We start from the raw sequence: 19265 nt of genomic DNA on the forward strand, positions 1-19265 counted from the left end.
AATCGACTAAAACCAACACTGTCAGCTTAGCGTCTTCCATGGCGTGTCGAATATCGCCAGTCACTTTGAGAAGGGCAGAGGAAGTGCTGTGGCCTGGCCTAAATCCAGATTGAAATGGGCTCATAAGTTGGTTTTCGTAGACAAAACGAGCGAATTGTTTATGGGCACAAGCCTCTAGCACTTTGGATAAGAATGGCAGGATCGAGATTGGACGGAAATGATTGGGGAGAGTTGGATTAGGAATTTTAGGAAGAGGACAGACGTACGCTTTCCTCCAAAGTGAAGGAAAAACCCCAGAGAATAGGGAAAAGTTGATAATGTGGGTGATAGCAGGAAGAATTGGGACTAGAATAGAAATAATCATTTGGCGACTGATATTGTCACAGCCCACCGCTTTCGATTTAATGGATAGGATAATTTTTTTGACCTCTTCCTCATCAACCGGTGAAAAATTAAAAGTTTTGATGTCAGGACGCGATAGACCAGCAATATAGTTAAGAGTTGCTTGCTTGATTACATTATCCAAATTGGAAGAAGTGCAGAAATGACTATTTAAAGTGTCTAAACTAATCGAGTTAGGTAGGTCTAAATGTCGCGATTTGCCAATACCGAGTGTTCCGAGGAACTTCCAGATATCAGCAGAAGAAGAAGTAGAGATATTGTTTAGTATATGGCGGCGTTTGGCGTTACGTATCATAAGATTACACCGATTCCTTGCAGTTTTAAATTGAGCCCAATTTTCGTCCGTACGGCCCTTCTTAAACTTCCTGAACGCACGATCCCTCCTACGCATTGCGATCTTAATAAGCTCGGTCATCCACGGTGCTGGTGGACGTTTTACTCTAACTCTCTTAACGGGTGCATGGAGATCATACAAAGCGTTCACCCGGTTGTTAAAAATTTCAAGCTTATCATTAACTGAGTCAGCTTCTATCAATGGAGTCCAGTCAATTTCAGCAGCATCATTGAGAAGCTGATCTACGTTCATACGTGCAAAGCAACGCCTATGCAGAACCTTAGGCTTGGACTTAGGAGGTTTAAGGATGTAGGAGAGGAAAATTAGGTCGTGATGAGAAAAACCAGGAGCAATAAATTGACCATGAGAGGAAACAAGGGAAAGGTCGGAAGTAAGGATTAAATCCAGCCAGGAATCATCACCTACTGTAGATCGGTGAGTTGCCTGCAAGGGCAAAATGTGTAAACTAGATGATTCCACAAGATGAAGGAGTTTACGGGATCGAGGAGAATTAGGAGCAAGGAGATTTGTATTGAAATCGCCCATGATGATATAATGTGCATACTCGGAACCTATCGATTCTAAAACCGATTCAAAATCAGTGAAGTAGTCGACAGAAGGGGGGCAATAAACAACACCAACGACGGCTTTAGCTCCTTTAACAGAAACCTCCAGAAAGAGGTATTCCGCACTAGCCTGATGACTAGGAGAGGCAGCCAGGGCTTTGTAAGAAAAGTCAGATCGAAGGTATATTGCCACGCCACCCCCTCTTCTACCAAGCCGATCATTCCGAATGAGAACATAACCAGGAAGGGGGTATGAGGTGGACAAGAGATTTGGTTTGAGCCAACTCTCGGAAATCAGAATGGCATGCACATTCATATTAGAAAAAGTCTCAAAGAGCTCACTGTAGTGACTAGCAACACTTTGAGCATTTATATGACACACGTTAAACAGCTTGTCCGATTGATTAAACTGTGTCAAACACTCAATTGAGTCATCCTATCGCCTATCGCCTCAAGTTCCCTTGAAATTGAAGTTCTATTGTATACATACTATATTTTCTCTATAAAAACATATTTTAATTATCCACAATAAAATCAACAGACAAAACGCGATCTCGAAGCTCTGGTGGACGAGCTGAACGCGGGCCGGCCGCAGTGCCCCGTGGGACTGAACACGCTCGTCATACCGCGCAAGCTGTCCTCGGCCCATCAGGATCTCAACCAGCCCTACGTGTACCTTAACTGTGGACATGTGCAAGGTAACTTATATTATTTACAGAGCAATTTTCTTCATATTTCTTAGATTACAGAAATAGGTATGACAAAATGAATTCGGTAAATACTTTTATTGGCCTCTTTGGTTACTGCCGTACTAATATTTTATTTGCTTTACTAGAGCCCTGATTGTCTTTAAGGCGCTGTGGTCAGGGGTTGGACTAGTAATTTTCTTAGAAATCTTCTGAAAATGCGTCTTTTTGATTTTTGGATGCGGTCTACCGTAGGATGGATGGGGAAAACTTATGTACAAAAGTGGCCGGCAATTAGCATAGTTAAATATGATTGTGGATAAAGATTTTTGAGTCTATATCCGCGTGATGTAGAACTGAGATAAAATGTGGAATCCGTTCTAAATATCAATTTACGAACTTAAACATTAATTTTCCTGCATAATTTGAATAGGTTATCACGAATTTATTATTCAATCATGATAAATTTGCACTTATATCAGTTAATTGAATAAATAACTAGGTAATCTCAAATAATGTACCAATTTGTATAAGGCAAATAATGGGGTAAGTAGGTACGAGATAAAAGTATAGGTTTTATTTAGTAAATGACTTGGGGAAGTATGTTTCTGTGTCATTCCACTGAAAAGCTTATTTGCCATGCCATCCCCACGGACCAAATTATTATACATAATTAATACTAGAGCTGCTGGGTTTCTTTACGGAATCGGACTTTTAACCGTTTTGGTGTAGTTTAGTCATATTAAAAGTTATAGGTAGGATTTTACACGGTTAGCAATATTGATATTGGACTTCCCAACTTTACGTATTTATTGATTATTATATTCAAAGATCAAGGTGCAATTATTTAAGATTTAACTCCTATATTAAAAGATTTTACAGCAGGGATGTTAATGGAAATGCAATTTACACAGAGTTCTATTGAACTCCCATAATCTATTCGTTTGAACTACATAATATTATTTACTTAAATTATATCTCTCTTACATATCGCTACTAATAAGTTTCAATCATCTCAAATATCACTTATTGTGAACAGCATAAAATAATAAAGTTTATGTCTTCCAGGCGAGCACTCATGGGGAGCAGAAGGCAGCGAGTCGGGGTCCCGGCGCTGCCCGATGTGCCTGACGGCGGGGTCAGTGGTCCGCGTGTGCATGGGCATCGAGCCCGCCTTCTATGTCGACTCCGGACCCCCCACATACGCCTTCAACCCCTGTGGACACATGGCTTCGGAGAGGACCGTCAAGTTAGTATAAGCCTAAAATCTATCGCTATCTTTAAATCTGTAATTTGATATTTTGTTTAATTTTGGTTTGTGTATTTGATCTTAAAAAGTTATTTATTATTAAACTAGTGGCTTTCTGAAATAAAATAAAAAGCAGAATTATTTCCAGTCCATCATGAATTGGCCTTGGAGAATGGTATAACTAGAAAATAAATTCAATATTTCTACACATGCCAATCGATGTAATGATGAGCACACCAACTACCAATCATCAACATAAAGCATCATAAAACCAACTTCTCTGCTAAAACAAAATGGTATTTTCTCTTGACCAGATACTGGGCGAGCGTGGACATCCCGCACGGCACGAACGGGTTCCACGCGATCTGCCCCTTCTGCGCCGCGCCGCTGCAGGGCTCGCCCGGCTACGTGCGCCTCATCTTCCAGGACAACCTCGACTGAATCTCCGCACACGCACAGGTGACTACAACTATTTACCTACATATAGCCGTTCAGACCGATTTCTGAAGCTCTTGAAGGAAATCACTTATGAAGAACCCATTGTAGTGGACAATTTCGTAATAGTTTTTTATTGGAGGATTGTTCGATAGTTTTCGCTACCCTACTGGCACTTAAATGCCTCTAGAAGGAACAAAGGTGGATTTTCAGAGTAAAAATCGAACACAAGGTGTGAATGCAGCAGGACATTTGATAATGTCCCAACTCGAAAAAGGGTCGCTGGCAGAAGCTTGAATGTTTGATATTTACTTATGTGATATACAATACCACGTCTTTCAATTTTAAGATATTGCATTAAATTTGCTAGGTACACACAGTAGAAAATTGTTGTGATACGAGTGATGACTTGAGAAATTGTTATACAACAATTCGTTGGGAAGCAACAAAGAGGTCCAACAAAGATATATTAAAATAATAAGTTATACAAACGTACACTATGGAAGGACGTTATTGTTCTCATCCATACGATCCAGGATGCAAGTGACTGAACAAACATCGTCATTGAACTTCAAATAAATAATTCATCAAGGCTGAATAAACAAACAAACGGAAGCAGATGTTATCAGTCTTAATTGTCAACATTTTCTAACGACATTCAATTAGCTCTGACCAACAGGTTTTGTTATACATGTATTTATTTTAATATATTAACTGGATTTACATAATTGTTGTAGGTAGAAGCTTATTGCGTACAGCACATGTCTATTTTAAATATCTTTGGAGGCTGCATAACATGCATGTTGCACATTGTACCATCCTTATTTATTACAATGATCAAGAGCCATAAAGTAAATAAATAGGAATATCGACTGCGTTTTAATCAATCACCTGTAATTCATATCAGTATGGACCTACATCATTTGTATGCAATAAATGCATGCAAAGTAATTAATTGTACGCTGTACATGCATTCTGTAGCATAATACAACATTATCTTTACGTAGTTACGTTTATCTGTGAGCAAAAAAATACTGTACCATTCATATGATTTGAATTAAGAACGCTCGATATTTTTGCAATACCTTAAAAGGCTGTTATAAAATTAAATGTAAATCTAATAATATCTTTATTTATTGCAGGTCGCCAGCGGCTTACTGACGTGTGCGTACAAAGTGCATTAAGGACGTGTTACATGACGGCAGGCGCCAGCCCCGGCCTCGTGACGAGACACTCGCTTGCGCAGCCCCGCGCTCCTCACACGCATGGCCAGCCTCCCAGAGAGGCTGACCCATGACAACTAGCGATATCACCCCACATGTGATTACACACACCCTTAGACAATACATTTATTTAAAATCTTTATTTATAAACTTTCCCCCAACATAAACTTATTTATTACAAAACACTAATTTCGCAATTTCCAATAAAATATTGTATCATCGAATACTTATTGATAGATAGATTATGAATTGCGATGTATTTATTATATTGCCGTTGTATGCAAATGTGTTACGTTCATAAGTCTATGTTTTCGGTGTCTGTATGTTAACTTAAGGTTCATTATAAATTGCGTATAACTATTAATATTTATTTGTTGAACACAACATGTAAGATACTATGGCGGAGAGAAAATTCATGAAATAACAAAAAATATTTAAAAGCTTTGTACATTGCTGTGCTGATTTTATTGCTAGAATTAATTAATAATTGTTGTAATTATGAATGAACTGAATTATTTAATTAATAGATGTTTCGTTTGAAACTTATCTAGAATATAATAATTTTGATTGCACACGCCTCTCAATACTTTTATGAATCCACCTGTGCTTTTTACTCGGTACGACACTATCTGACAGTTTGTGGCGGCCATGTTTGGTGACAAACAAACATTACGCTGAGGCCAACACAACGAGTCGATAGTGTAGTACCAGCCCTATTAATATAAGGTAATCAAATGTAAATATTCAATGTACGTTCATTTCTATACATGGTAGTTAGTAACTTATGTTGGTTTCCGTAGCGTGTGAGCTGTCTAATAGTTAAGTATGAGCCAGCCTTTTACCGGTAGATTCGTATACTACTGCTCTAAGCTTCAAACACTAAGTTGATAATATGTTTAAGATACAAATTATTTTTCAATATGGTCTCATTTCTTATTTGACAATCAACATATTGGGATATATATTATAAAGTATACACATTACATAGAGCATAAGCAGTTATATTTTTTTCGATTTGGTAATCAGTTTAAGCATCAACTATTTTAAGAATATACTGTGGATTGTTATATTAAGAGAAGGTTTGTATTTGAGTGAAATGTTTCTATGTTTAAATGGCTGTTATGTCTAAATATAGAGGTCAACATTGTCTGATGTTGATTGATGTCATATGATATGTGATCGCAGAATGTCGACAAAAAGTGGAAAGATGACTTAAAACTACGATTATTTAAATTGAATCGGATAGATAAATCGGTTACAATTTCGCAATTGACTAAGATTTGTGAGAAAATCAAGGTTTAGCAAGTAACACACTAACCAGCAGTTGCACTATGTTAATGAGCTGTTCTATCCGTCAGATAGACTATGCGTAACATAATCCTGTTGCTTTTCAGTGCGTTATTTGCCGCACCACTAGACGTCAGTTCCTATGACATGTAAGATATTGTATGTTGGACATTGTTTCAATCCAAAATACAATGTATCTTACAATAATCGAAAAAAGTCCCAAAGTAATTGCTCGCTCAAATGCGATCTCAACATACAAAATTCTGGCTTCATAAGAAGCAGGTCTAAATTTAAAGTCCATCATACATGAGAGTGTATAAATAATGTAAGTTTTATAGAAGTAGCAAACGTTAGCTTACGGAGTATGAAAATTTAGTTTTTGTACAATTCACTAGTTAGGGGTTACACGTAACATTATTGCCTTTGAGTGATAAATTACAAGACAAAAAACTAATGTGTTATCCAGATGAAATTGTGAACTAGATACCGCAAGTGGATTGCACATCGTTGTTTTAGACTTTAATCGTAAGATTTTGGTAAAAAATGAATGCTTATTTAAAAGTCGATATAATGTAGTCGTTTAAATCAGCGTAGAGATGTTATCAGCCATGATATGAAGGATGATTTTCAAATAATTTTATTAGTGTGGTTGCATAATCAAAAACCATAAAGCTACTGAAATATTGGACCATACAGTTTAACTTGTAGCAATGGTAATGTCTGTGTTATATTATAAAGTTGCGTTTCTTGATAAGAATTTGAATTAATTAGCATTAATTTCATTAGGGTGAAGATGTTATCTGGAGAATGTAGTCACTCACGCTTTTATTTCGACGAATCGTCGCGACGTACTAAAGTTGTGTTTACGAGATAACAGGAAATTCCTCATGTATCTTTGTCATTGCGACTAGTGTCTGACCGAAGGTCAAAGCGAAAGTCTTGTAGATATTTGATAATGCAACTATGTACTTTCTATTTATTTACAATTTAAATATAGAAAGTACCTAAAAATGGACAATTAACGTTGAATATCTACAAAGCTTACCTAAACGCCTTTGTTTGTAGTACAATACAGTCTGCGTAACTTTAGTACGAAGCGCACGATAAATACACGTGAAAATTATTAGTGGTCATAAGAACTGAATGCTAGCCTTAATTTTATTTATAATGTGTACCTAAGTACTAGGGCTAACAATAAATCGCTCTTTTAGTTAGAAAATTGACTCGTTGTTTTATTTACGAACCCATATCTTCAAGGGACTAGACATACAAATAGCAATTATAAGAAACATAACACGTCCACGACGTAAACAATTTACGTTGTTAAACAATTATTATTGATTGTCCGATCACTGCTCTGATTTATACCCTTATAACTATGCAAAACACTCATAACATAAATAATTGATAACTCAAATACATACATACCAATACTTATTTATAATCTCATATACATTGCATGAGGCAAACTATAGTCACTTTGACAAATCGAAAATAAAGGAAATGATTATTGTACGCACCTATGTATACTACAGAAAAAAAAAGTGTTTGTACCCACGGGTAGCGGGCAAAAGCGGTGGGAAACAATTAATACATGAAATAAAATAGTATAAACTTAATCATAAATATATTTACGTTGGAAACAAGGTACACAATCACACAAATCTACTGCAAGTTCAGTTTAGTAGTGACTAGGATCCGAACATACTGATCGTAAGCAGTAGCGACGGCCAGACCGAGGTGGTCGCGGTTCCACTCCCAGGCGTTGATAGGCTGGGTGCTCACAACCATACGCTGAAGTCGCTTCAGTTTACCTGGTACGCCGCTTGAAACGCCTTGACCGTCCACGTGGTATCTGTGCTCTGGGTATTCACTGAAAAGCATGAGGAATATAGTATACTAGCTTCTGCCAGCGGTTTCACCCGCATCCCGTGGGAACCTCTGCACGAACCCGGATAAAAAGTAGACTATAGCCTCGATAAATGGGCTATCTAACTATCGAAAGAATTGTTCAAATCGGACCAGTAGTTCCTGAGATTAGCGCGTTCAAACAAACAAACAAACTCTTCAGCTTTATAATATTAGAATAGATAATGTCTGAAATATTATGAAAAGGAAATACGAAATTAAGCCAACTCCAAATAAAATTGGGTAAGGGCACGAAGGGGGAGGATTATATTGTAATGAGGGTCTAGTACCTAAAATGAGGAAATATCTTATTTAGGTACCTACTCTTAAATTAATTACTTTTCTATGTAAAGATATGTTTACTTACTATTTCCAAAGAGAGACTTGACCATTGCCAGCACAAGTTATAAAAATATCACGATTCTGAGGGACATGACGCGCCACCCATATTGTACCACTTTTGCTGGTATTGTCTAGTACCTGTGAAAACAAAAAGTTATTTATTATCACACTTATGTACTTTCGTATGTACTACCCAAAGTACTCCCTTATGTCCTACCTACTACTATGTTCTTCCTTATATTCCTCAATGCAGTTCTCTATGTAGGAACAATATTCCTCCTATCTTCTCTGTTATGTATCTACTCTCTCTAGGCTCACTTATATAAACCCTAAATGATTGATAAAGTTAAAAAATACTTTTCAGCATCTTTTTCAGTTACTTACTTGAGCAAATCCTTTGGTAGGGTTCTGAGTTCTAACATCAAACACATGGAACTTTCCCTCTAATGTTGTTGCTACTAATTTATTCATTGGAATGTCCTTGCGATCAAATTCAGTTGAGCATACCTGGAATAATATATATATTTACTAACCTCATCGAATTTTAAGACCCTCACTACTCATCATCGGGCCCAGCCTGGTAGCCAAGCCTGCCGGGGCTGCGGGATTGTTCCAGAGTTACCGCGGCCCTATAGCCTATAAGCCTTCCTCGATAAACGGGCTATCTAACACTGAAAGATTTTTTCAAATCGGACCAGTAGTTTCTGAGATTAGCGCGTTCAAACAAACAAACAAACCCTTCAGCTTTATAATATTAGAATAGATAAGACAATCGAATTTGTAATTTACATTTTTATTTTATTATATTTGGAAAAATGATTAAACTCAATAAAATTCATGCAGCCTTACCCCATTCTTCAAATTACATTCCCATCTCAGGGACATAGTTCGCAGATCAAACATTTTAAGGTCCCCATTGTCATATCCAGCAACTACAATTCTCTCAGCATCATTGAAAGAGTTGCCAAAGGAAACAGCCCAGCAGTCGCGTTTTGTTTCTCCTTTCATTGGCTGCATGTTAGCTACAGGTTTGCCTCTTTGACGAGGGTCCCAAACTTTGACTGTGCCTGCAATAATATTTCGTGTAAGAAAACCTTTAAATTGAACTTGAAATTATGTACATTATAAAAGCTAATTTGCCTATGATATCTAAAAAATGATTAAGAAAGATAGCGTAACTCCATTGTCAGAAAAGTATGTTTGCATTCTATTTTTAAACATTCTAATTACCATCTCGACTGCCAGTGACAATTTCAGGGGCACCGCAGTTGTTGATATTGCCTCCCATTCCATCTATAGAGTTGATAATATCTGTATGTTCTTTTGTGATGTACATTTGGCAACTCTTCTCTAAATCCCTGTAAGTAAGAGTAGTAAAATTATGATACTGTAGAAACATTGAGAATTTGGTAAATAGTTCCAGTATTAAAGTAAACTGAACTAAGATACTATGACAATGTAATTCTTGCTGAAAAAATGATTTTGCTTCGTTAAAGTTTATGATGGAATCATTATTTATTTCTATCTTACCATATTTCTAAAGTGCCTTTGAAGTCACCAGTTGCTAATCTTCTTTCAATGTCGTTACTAGCCCCAAACGTCCCACATTTAAAAGAGTTTGGCCTTTCTATCTCCTTGATCTTACGGATCTCGCCAGAGTTGATTTCGTAGATTTCTAGCATACCACTTCCTTTCGGCAGAGTACCAATAACAACAAATTTTGCAGAGCAAGGGATCCATTTACAGTCGAATATAGAATGGTTAATGTTGTGTTCAATATGCGTTATGACTTGGGGAGTATCTAATTCCTCCATGGCAGCTTAATATCTAAACCGTTCTTTAAAATTCTATTTTACGATAAACCTGATAGAAATCGAATCTTTATAACCTTAAAGTGTAAACAACTTATCTGTTGCTATGGCAACTGATGACATGTTTAGTTTGTTCATGAAAAATGTACTAAAACCGCCAGTCTGCTTCAAGGTACATCCTCCGAAAGAGAATAGATCCTTACCTCCATCATCATCATCATCACCATCTTCTTGCCTTTATACCATCTACAAAAATATTGAAAATAATGAAACATACTTTTTGAAGACATGAATATGCAGAAGAAATATTTAGTGTTTTTGTCTATGGTATTTTGAGTCTGTGGAAAGAGACAGCTTGTTGATGTCAAGTTCTGTCAATTTCAATTGTCTATGGTCAGTCAAATTCCAATGAACTTTAGGAATCGTAACAAAATGAAAGATTTGTTTTTATACTTGTAAATTACGCAAACAAATAGCAGGTTGAATAATTGCGATTGTGTAATAATTATTAAAGAGCAAAATGGGTGACAAGAAATACAAGCAGAGCGTAAGTATCACTGTTAAAACATACTACAAAGCTGGCTTACCAATCTGTTAAGATTTGTCTCATGCAAAGGTTTTTTTTTACAGAAAGCCGAAATAGCGAAGCAATTTAATCTACCGGAACGGCAGTCTAAAATCACTACGTTGTTAAATCAGGCTGGCCAAGCGTATTGCATATGCCGATCGTCCGACAGTTCTCGTTTTATGATGTAAGATTGATTTCTATGCATTACTTTCGCTATATTGTATGATAAATCAATATATCTTCTGATTTTAAATACCCTTAAACATGTTTAGAGTCTTAAAATTAGTTGTAATTACTACAAAACACTACCTATTTACTATTCTCATACTCTAATGTTTGCACCAATATTTGGTCAGTGGGTTTTGATCTTATTTCTTCTTTTCAATGACAGAGCATGCGACGCTTGTGAAGAATGGTACCATGGAGACTGCATTAACATTTCTGAACGAGAAGCAAAGTATATTAAGAACTATTTTTGTGACCGATGTCGGGAAGAAGATCCAACACTTAAAACTAGGTTTAGACCACAGAAGAGAGAGAATGACAGTGATATTGGTATGTGTTAAACATATTTTAGATTCAGTCAGTAACTTCAGATGCTACAGTAAATAAATATGCATTATTTACTGTAGCATGCAGCACGCTCGGGTACCAGGATCCTTGTGGATTTCCTTAAATAAAAATCTTCAATAACTTTAAACATGTGGGCTTTAAACATATTGTTTGGGCTTGTTGACAGAATTGACATATTCTATATCAAAATCTAATATCTTAAAAGAATAACATTTAAATGCTTGTCTGATTCTCATCACCAGCACTTATTCAAAAACTTTTTACAAAAAATAAAATCAACTCCTAAAAAGCAAAAAAAAATACTATTCTTAGGTGCATTGGCCTAGAATTCGGTGTTTAGTGGATGATGATATTCATATATATCCTTATGTACTCTTCATACATTCTCCCCTTATATTTTAGCCCCCCGAGATGATCGAAAAAAGAAGCGTAAAGAGAAAGACCACTCGGAGAACAAGTCCTCAAAGAGACCGAGCACTAAAGATGGCTGCGGAGACTGTCCAGGATGTCTGCAGATGAATGACTGTGGCCAGTGAGTATCACATTAATCTCCAGTTGTTTAATGGTATTTTATAATCAATGTATCCATTGATTTGCAATTAGAGTTTGAATTTTGACATAAGCTTCATATAGATTATGCCAAGAATATCAGAGATAAGGAATACACAGTAATTCTCAGGGCCGTCTCTAGCTCATGTAGCACCCGGGTGCAATCATTACAGAAGCACCCCCTATGTATTGAAAGATTGTGACTTAGAAGGTCGAAAATAAGAAAGTTCATATGGAAACTAGGAGTTACGTTCTTGTTAATAAAAGAACTTAAAAATCTTAGCTTTTTGCTAGGTAAGACTACAAAAAATCGTCTCTCACACTTAGCATAATTATTTTAAATGAAAATAAATTAATGTGCACTTTTCAGGGTATCAATAAAACAAATCACTGCGTTTTTGATCTGAAGGAAAGAATTAAATAATTCTATTATTTTTCAATATTAGATGATGCATATTCAATCTTTATGTTAAAAATTTTGTCTGCTATATGCGGTCTTAACCAACTTTATCAAAACAGCAACTGCATATTTAATTCCATTATCTCACTTGACCAGCCATTAACATAAATATTTAGATAAAACTCATAATATTATGGAGTACAATACTTTTGTTCTGCTTGTTGAAGAAATACTTCCCTTTCAGTTGTGAATAGAGATGGGTAACTCAGGAGTGATAGATACAAATGATATGAATCATTCCATTTGAATCAATCACTCTTCATATCTTTACATATCCGAATGTGTCAGTAGTTCAGTATATCTTTCTTTACACCTCACTCACTCGTCGGTCATCGCGTCGGGTACTGTACTAACTAATCTGTGGCGTCGGATAGCTTCGTCGCGCGCCATTGGTTGAACGTCAAGCGAGCCGTCTCGCTCGCACCCATACGATTACGAATGTCGTTACTTTGACCACAATAAGTTGACACCCAATAATAAGTTGTTAACTCTATTGCTCACGCATAAGGCTTATAATTGTTTGTCCTTAGTGAATATTTCGGTATTATAATCTTGTAAAATGTATTGAAAACTTACCGCCTACCGAACAAACATGTTTTGACTCGAAATACACATTTTGAACTAAAATTTAATTTTCACGTAAATAATTTCGTAGGTAGACAGTCCTAAGCCTGTGTAAAGTATGAAAGGAAATCAGAAGGCTATTTCTATTTTTATTTTCTAATACTTACTAAACTAATGCTTATACTCAATACTAGATTGCGATTGACTATTCATTGAACTAATTAACATAAAAGAAGTAGGTTGTACCTACAGTCATAAGAATAGTATTTTTTTTAATTAGAAAAAAGTTGTTCAATTGCAACCGCTCAATATATCAGAAAGATGCAAACAACAACCAACCTATCACTATATCTGAATGATCTATTTGAATGAGTGAGCCGCACACGAGTTGCGAGTTTAAACGAGCTACTGAGTTATACTGAACTACTGATATAAAGATATGAAAGAGTGATTCATATCCCAGTGATTGAAAGATGCATATCTATCTTTTCTTTTCAATGACACATTTTGCCCATGTCTAGTTGTGAAGCATGTGAGGATATGTACAAGTATGGCAGCAGCAATAAATTGAAGCTCAAATGTAAAATGAGGTTGTGTATCAAGAATAAGAAGACTTCCAGACAATCAAGGTAAATATGAAACTACCACTACTTAAAATTTCACTCGGTGGGGTATACTTTCATATGGTCAGGAACAATGTTTTATTTTGTTGTAATATATTCACTTGCTCAAACTATGCTCTTCTGTTGGATATAAATAAATGATAGTTCTCTTTTGATAATATACTTAATAGGAATGCTCAATGGTAGACAAGCTATCTGAAGGCACCATAGTGTCCCAGCCAAGTCTCGAGCCAAGTTTCCACGGCCATAATATCCTTGTCTCGTAGCTATTCGAGGCGCATTCGTCCCCACAGCCTTTTCTCGAAGCCGTCCGCGGCGAATTCGTTCCCCCATATTTTTGACGCGGACAGTGCTAGGAGTTTAGGTTATTTCTTTCATATAACTGCTGTTTCATAAACCTCTTAAACCTCTGCAAAATTTATTAATAATACTGATAACCTTCCAGCAGTAGCAACAGAATAAAAAAGAAACACCACGAGCGGGAACAGCACGAACCGGAAGAGTCTCTCGCACACTTGCAGACGTCGGAGGCGCGGCAGTGCTACGGGCCGCAGTGTACGCGAGCCGCGCAGTTCGGCTCTAAGTACTGCTCTGCGCAGTGCGGCATGCGACTCGCCACCGCTAGGATATACCAGGTATGTGTAGAGAACTACACTAGACTATAAATGTCGGATCATTTTTAGTTCACCTGCAGATGATATTAAGGTCGAGATCCGCGAAATTACAACTTTTGCGCGCAAACATAAACTGGCAGTGCGTTCGTGTGGAAGCGCGAATTATTTTGGTAGAATCTGGTCATTAAAAGCAATCAACGGCACCGCACTGCTAGAATCCTGTTAACTGTTACAGCCTTTTATCATTCCACTGCTGGGCACAGGCCTCCTCTCACAAGGAGAAGGATTGAGCATTAATTACCACGCTTGCTCAATGCGGGTTGGTGATTTTAGACTATAGTCCAGGTTTCCTCAACATGTTTTCCTTCACCTTTTTATCAGCCATTGGTGTCCAAGATATACTTAGAAAGTACATTTAAACTTAGAAAAGTTGCATTGGTACTTGGATCCATCACTTTTTATATATAAGCTCTTTTAGTGTGTCTTGATGCACTCCGAAAGGAATCCGTGATGGACTGAACGGGCCGATGCCTTGGAAACTATTCTTGAATACGTCGCAAATTGTAACGTCCTTTTCAAACATGTGAAGGGGTCCAAATACTTATTGAAAATTGCTTGTCGACGATATGATGAGACATAAAAATATATATCTCTTTCCTTCCCAGGTCCTCCCCCAACGCATACAAGAATGGTCTCTCTCCTCCTGTGTAGCTGAGCAGAAGAACCGCAAAGCGTTAGAGGTAGTGCGCGGCGGGCTGGCGCGAGCTCAAGCGGCGCTGCGGGCATTAGACACGCAGCACTCGGAGCTCGACGCTATAGTCGCGAGGGCGAAGAATGCTACCATTGTGCATACTGATGATAAGGTACCGACCTCTTCATTTTTTTTTAGTTCTAATGTTAGGTGCAACCTGCTATGTTACACGCGACGACTTAATTGATTTTCTAATGTATTATAGTAATATAAAAGCGATTAAAAATATTATTCACCTCCTTCGGCACTAAGTAAAGATGCAAAAAATTTAGGAATTCAGAATTTGGCCCTTAAAAAATATTTACGTAGTTATGAACATGAACATTCAGCAATTCAACTCCATACTGCTTTGTCAACTTAGATTCAAATCTAAAACCAGATCACTACCACAAAATTGATAATCATCATTTGAGTCTAATCTCAAAAAAGTTTTACTCAGGTATTCACTTTCCATTTATTCAAAAAAAAAAAAAACAGTAATTCATTTTAATTCCCACCAGGACGCTGACGATGAAACCTCAATGTACTGCATCACATGCGGCCATGAGATTCACTCTCGTACCGCCGTTAAACATATGGAGAAATGCTTCGTGAAGTACGAAGCACAGGCTTCCTTCGGGTCGCGGCATCGAACCCGTATCGACGGGCAGAGCATGTTCTGTGACTACTACAATCCTATTAACGCTACCTATTGTAAGAGGTTGAGGGTGAGTTAAGTTTTTTAATCACAGAGTACTCTAGGTTGGGAGAACATAAGGGTATATAAGCCCGTACTTAGGGGGAGAGGGAGTTCATAAAGGAGTATAAATGGGAGTACATAGGTAAGGAATTATGAATATACATAGGAGGAAAACATAAGGGAGTAAGGGGGAGTGCATAACGGTAGGCAGGGGGAGGAGTACATTCATCATCATCATCATCATCATCATCATCTCAGCCATAGGACGTCCACTGCTGAACATAGGCCTCCCCCTTAGATCTCCACAGATACCTGTTGGAGGCGACCTGCACCCAGCGTCTTCCGGCGACCTTCACAAGGTCGTATGTCCACCTTGCTGGTGGACATCCTACGCTGCGGAAGTACATTACTGTAGAATAAAAATCCATGCAAAGTAAAAGTTTTTTATATTATTCAAAGAATGTAAGTAGTTTTTGTCAATAAAATGCCTTCACTTTTACTGAGTTTTTTCTATTTAACTAGCCTTCACTTTTATCGAGCTTTTTCTAGTTAAATAAAAAAAACTCGATAAAAGTGAACGCAATAAATTTTACGCAAATTCTCATAATTCATTTCCATCACCAGGTAATGTGCCCCGAGCACTTCAAAGACCCCAAAGTTGGGGACAACGACGTCTGTGGATGTCCCCTTGTCCGCAACGTGTTCAAGCCCACGGGGGAATTCTGCCGCGCTCCCAAGAAGTCCTGTCTCAAACACTACCAGTGGGAGAAGTTGAGAAGAGCAGAGATTGACATGGAGAGAGTCCGCCAGTGGTTGAAGCTGGACGAACTGGTTGAGCAGGAGAGGAGTATCAGGCTGGCTATGGCTTCGAGGTATGTAGACTTATAAAACCCATTCAAATCTTTTTGAGACTACGAAAAATAGTCATATCCTCATCAAATTCTTTTTAATTATAAAATCTCAACCATATGAAGAAGTGTTTCATACACTACGTTGTTCATTCAGTTTTTTTGTTGTAATTAATTAATATTTATAAGTGTTGATGTATAAAAAATAAATGACTATCGAAATACATAATAATAAATCTATTTTGTAATTGTTTCTTTCTCCAGGGCCGGAGTGCTAGGCCTAATGCTCCACTCAACATACAACCACGAGGTAATGGAACGCATCACCACCAAGGCGACGGAGAACGGCAAAGTGAAGGAGAGCTCCTGACACGCGAGGGATGCGGCCTCCGAGCACTCGCGAGGCTCGCACACTAGGGAGTAGCTGTACAGTTATCATTAAGATTATAGGAGTAATAAACTTATTTGATTGAAGACTTTGGTTTTATTTTTTTAATTACTCCCCTATTTGCCCGCTAAATCCGACGTTATGTACAACCCCTAAATTGTCCCTGTGTACGCACCTATACACTTCTATGTACTCTACCTTCGTACTCCTCCTGTATATCCCCTACGCTCTTTCTCCGGGGCCGGAGTGCTAGGCCTAATGCTCCACTCAACATACAACCACGAGGTAATGGAACGCATCACCACCAAGGCGACGGAGAACGGCAAAGTGAAGGAGAGCTCCTGACACGCGAGGGATGCGGCCTCCGAGCACTCGCGAGACTCGCACACTAGGGAATAGCTGTACAGTTATCATTAAGATTATAGTAGTAATAAACTTATTTGATTGAAGATTTGGTTTTTATTTTTTGAATTACTCCCTTATATCCATCTTATATATTTCCCTATATACGCTCATGTACTCCTCCTTTATGTTCACCCGTACTTCATTAAGTACTCCACTTACCCCTTCTGACCTGTCTTATTTACTTCTTATAAATTATACTCTCTTATGTACTCAACTTATATACTCCCTCTATATACCTGCTTCTTTAAATACTCCCTCTTCGAAAGGTATGATACGTTGATACGTTCACCTCACTTAAAAATTATCCATGCCCAGAAAGACACGGAGTTTCCAGCCATATCAGTTCGAATTGCTATCGTATCGCATTTTGAGATTCGAGCGAGTGCACCTCTCGTCATCGCAAAAGGAGCTCGTGACTTTCCTAAGCTACAATAATCATGGACAACCACTTGAAAAGTTCGAGTCATGATCTCAAAACGTAAAACTCCGTAAAAGATATCTAAAATAAATCAACCCTATAGTAATTTACCCTTTGCGAAGCTACCCCGGTCTTCGCGACCCTATTTTGTATGAAAGTGTGTCCAAACGCTGTGCATTATCTACGGTTCCGACTTATTAAAAACATATTTGAGCACTTGCGTAGAAAAAGCGATTGTACGCTCGTGTGGCGATTAGAGTGAAATGATAGTTGATTTTATTTTGCGTATTTTTTTATTTATGATATTAAAATCTCAGCGGGACTCCATTATACCGATATCATTCAATATTAAGACGTTCGCTTAGAATAGTAGGTGGAATAGAGAAAATAAGAAATACGCTAAGGTCTGTTTGTTGTATGTATCCGTTTTCGAATGAATCATTTCGGGATTTTGACTTATTTCCATGAACTATCACGAGAATAACTTGACACAAAATATAACTCGGCTATATTAGGTTTTTCTGGCCGCCTTACAAACATTTACAATTACCTCTAGATATAAGGAAGGAACTACTTTCTGATTTCCATGTCTACTCACAAATAGCGCTCAATAAATCACTTTTGCGTGTAGCCCGGTAAGTTAGTAGAGTTCTAAACTTAAAGTGGTGCCTTCAAATCATTTAATTTCAATCCAACAATTCGAAAACACAAACCACGATATAGAACACTTGCGTAACAAAGTCCCCTTAACAATTAGTGCACAATGTGAAGCTAGTTATCATATCAAAACATATTTTGTCCCCCGGCGACACGTGCGGTCGCTCTAACGCCCCTGACTTTAATATCCTCCCCTACACTAAGTAATTGAAGCGTGTAATACGCTGACATGTTTTGCTAAATCTCATAATTTGACACGAATTAAAAAAGCCCTTGTTGGACTGACTTTGGGATTTAACTATTAGGACGAAAAAGTGCTTGTTTTAAATGGTAGTCAAAGTTCACAAAAATTCAGGTGCTTACGTAAACCTTAAAATATGTCCTAATAATAATTATAATCTTCGTGATTAGGTAGGTAGATCTATAACTCGTGACGTTGTACTTACATATAAGTTGGTTACGCCTTTTAAGCACTATAGTTCGGCCATTCAGAGAATGCGTTCCTGACACGTCGCGATTGAACTGACGACGTAACTACATTCATTGATTATTGATATAATAATGTTGTTTTAATGCTCCTCAATTGTTAAAACGGTAAACAACCAGCAAAAATATTTTTATCGTAACTGCACGCCATTGCAAAGTTACGTGTCAGTTCAATCGCGACGTGTCAGGAACGCATTCTCTGAATGGCCGAACTATAAGTACTTACTTAATAAAAGTAAAGTAAGCTACGCTGCAATCTGGCTGCTTAGATCAATATCATGGGCAAGAAAGATTTTGTTTTGCACAGTGTACAATGCAGTTTTGTTCACTCCTATGTGGATTTCTAAAATAAGCGTTCCATGGAATGGCGGTATATCCTACCTATGCTTTACCAGGGCCCTCATATTGTAGAACCTACTGGTATATGGAAATGCAATTA

At 37.5% G+C, this 19265-nt stretch overlaps 3 protein-coding genes across 6 annotated transcripts in view; 2 read left to right on the plus strand and 1 right to left on the minus strand.

Moving 5' to 3' along the window:
• LOC124640034 (protein pellino) overlaps positions 1-7405 on the plus strand; it is a 51001-nt gene extending 43596 nt beyond the window's left edge. For both annotated transcript variants that reach the window (XM_047177618.1, XM_047177619.1), the window contains exons 7-10: positions 1844-2000; positions 3057-3237; positions 3552-3696; positions 4815-7405. In XM_047177618.1, the coding sequence (XP_047033574.1) occupies positions 1844-2000; positions 3057-3237; positions 3552-3678 (465 nt within the window). In that variant the 3' untranslated portion in view covers positions 3679-3696; positions 4815-7405. The remainder of the gene's footprint in view (positions 1-1843; positions 2001-3056; positions 3238-3551; positions 3697-4814) is intronic.
• A 389-nt stretch (positions 7406-7794) lies between these two features.
• LOC124640035 (dynein axonemal assembly factor 10) lies at positions 7795-10361 on the minus strand. The gene is made up of 6 exons (XM_047177620.1): positions 9963-10361; positions 9663-9790; positions 9282-9499; positions 8817-8939; positions 8458-8570; positions 7795-8055 (listed from the first exon to the last, which is right to left on the minus strand). Exons 1-6 carry the CDS (start codon positions 10244-10246, stop codon positions 7848-7850), a joined length of 1074 nt encoding a protein of 357 aa, XP_047033576.1. The 5' UTR covers positions 10247-10361; the 3' UTR covers positions 7795-7847.
• Positions 10362-10617: 256 nt separating this feature from the next.
• On the plus strand, positions 10618-17309 carry LOC124640393 (CXXC-type zinc finger protein 1-like). 3 transcript variants are annotated; one of them, XM_047178152.1, is made up of 10 exons: positions 10618-10790; positions 10874-10995; positions 11203-11366; positions 11787-11916; positions 13479-13586; positions 14026-14215; positions 14860-15057; positions 15446-15652; positions 16249-16496; positions 17100-17309. In XM_047178152.1, the coding sequence occupies exons 1-10, from the start codon at positions 10764-10766 to the stop codon at positions 17203-17205; spliced, it is 1500 nt and encodes a 499-aa protein (XP_047034108.1). In that variant the 5' UTR covers positions 10618-10763; the 3' UTR covers positions 17206-17309. The 3 variants fall into 3 exon arrangements, with proteins under 3 accessions (XP_047034108.1, XP_047034109.1, XP_047034107.1); XM_047178153.1 differs by lacking the exon at positions 17100-17309 and adding an exon at positions 16737-16946 and having other exon boundaries at positions 14029-14215; XM_047178151.1 differs by lacking the exon at positions 17100-17309 and adding an exon at positions 16737-16946 and having other exon boundaries at positions 10619-10790.
• The last annotated feature ends 1956 nt before the right edge of the window (positions 17310-19265 follow it).

This window comes from Helicoverpa zea, chromosome 20, assembly GCF_022581195.2.
Source record: "Helicoverpa zea isolate HzStark_Cry1AcR chromosome 20, ilHelZeax1.1, whole genome shotgun sequence".
Lineage (NCBI taxonomy): Eukaryota > Metazoa > Arthropoda > Insecta > Lepidoptera > Noctuidae > Helicoverpa > Helicoverpa zea.